At 42.5% G+C, this 1374-nt stretch overlaps 2 protein-coding genes across 5 annotated transcripts in view; one reads left to right on the top strand and one right to left on the bottom strand.

Annotated features, from left to right (window-relative positions):
• The window catches only part of GTF3C3 (general transcription factor IIIC subunit 3), a 79367-nt gene that overhangs the window by 30429 nt on the left and 47564 nt on the right, over positions 1-1374 (bottom strand). The gene's annotated exons all lie outside the window — the stretch shown is intronic.
• CCDC150 (coiled-coil domain containing 150) overlaps positions 1-1374 on the top strand; it is a 37367-nt gene that overhangs the window by 30851 nt on the left and 5142 nt on the right. For all 3 annotated transcript variants that reach the window (XM_025209946.1, XM_025209944.1, XM_025209945.1), the window contains 3 exons: positions 90-284; positions 954-1022; positions 1106-1267. In XM_025209946.1, the coding sequence (XP_025065731.1) occupies positions 90-284; positions 954-1022; positions 1106-1267 (426 nt within the window). The remainder of the gene's footprint in view (positions 1-89; positions 285-953; positions 1023-1105; positions 1268-1374) is intronic.

Here is a 1374-nt window from a genome sequence, read left to right as displayed (position 1 = left end):
CGCTCTTTCTAATGGTGGTAAGAAATCCATCCCTCTGATTACTGTCTTTGACAGCAAGCACAAACATCTTTCTTCTCTGTGCCCTTTAGCTGAAGAAAGCTCTTGTTGAAGCTTCCTCCAAATCTGCTGAAGTGTCTCGGATGAACAAGGAGCTGCGGCAGAAGGTAACGGAGTTGGAAAAATCCCTGGACAATTACAGGGAGAAGCTGAAGAGCCAGAAAGCTCAAATCAGACACCTTTTGGCCTCCAAGGCCAACAACGCCCAGAACACAGAAAGGATAAAGGTTTGTGTGGGTGCTTTGTCCCACTGAAATAGTCTTTTTATGTTTTCTTACTCTACCAAGTAGGTCTCAGTCTGACCCCATTGATTAAAGGCCTGTTTGCCAGTATGGAAAAAGTAGAGATAACTTTCAATTAGGGAACTCAGCAGAAATTAATACCTGTCAGTAAAACTGGGTAATGCTTGACCTTTGTTCCTTTTCTTTCTGTATTAAATGTGTTGTTATGAAGTCATTCAGTAGCTATCTAGTGACACCATGGCAGCATTATCTCCTTTTACAATCAAATAGGTGGGAGAATGCATCTTTGTCAGAGTCAGGTGGGAGCGGAAGCTAAGCAGCTTCTGGTTATGGAATTTCTTTCTTTACCTTCATGAAGGTCAGTTGTTAGAACACACATTAGTGCTGGTACCTGTCCGTCCTCTCTGCCTTAAAGAAGATCCTCTGTACTGGGCCACATTGCAACTCTGCTGACTGTGCCGGTCCCTCCACCTTCCCCACACTCAAGTGTGGGTTGCTTCAAACTTCACTCTTGCAGTGAGGATGGAAGTTTGGAGCATCCCAAGTTCTGTTCCAGATAACAAATAAGCTGAAGGTGGTTCATGCTGTCTGGAATTATTGTAAGCCATAACATGGATTTCCTGAGATTCTCATGTAGTTTTTTAACATTTTTAGGAGATTGAATCTGAACTGAGGCAAATGGAGGTGATCAAACAGCAGTATCAAAAGAAAAATTATGAACAGGTAGTATTCAATTAACTCTCTCTTTTACATGGATTAGAATCTGCATGAGGGTCACTGAAAACTCATTATTGTGCTGTCTCTAGTCACAGAGCATCCAGAAATTTATGACAGAGTTAACAGGTTTGCAGAGTGAGATGCAGATGTTAGCCAACAACCAGTATGAAGTAGAAACACAAAACAGACAGCTGGAGACCCAACTGGAATTAGAGCGGAAACTGCGACAGCAGCTAGAGGACCAATGTCAGGTAAGATGCTTGTAGATGTGGAAAATGATGTCCCATTCCGGAACTGAATGCTTACTTATTAGACTCCTACAGATGGAGGCTAAGTGCTGGTGACTTCCTACTCTAAA

The sequence above is a fragment of the Alligator sinensis genome, unplaced genomic scaffold (genome assembly GCF_000455745.1).
Source record: "Alligator sinensis unplaced genomic scaffold, ASM45574v1 scaffold784_1, whole genome shotgun sequence".
Lineage (NCBI taxonomy): Eukaryota > Metazoa > Chordata > Crocodylia > Alligatoridae > Alligator > Alligator sinensis.
Note: the sequence above shows the minus strand (reverse complement) of the source record. Positions and strands in the feature narration are given on the sequence as shown.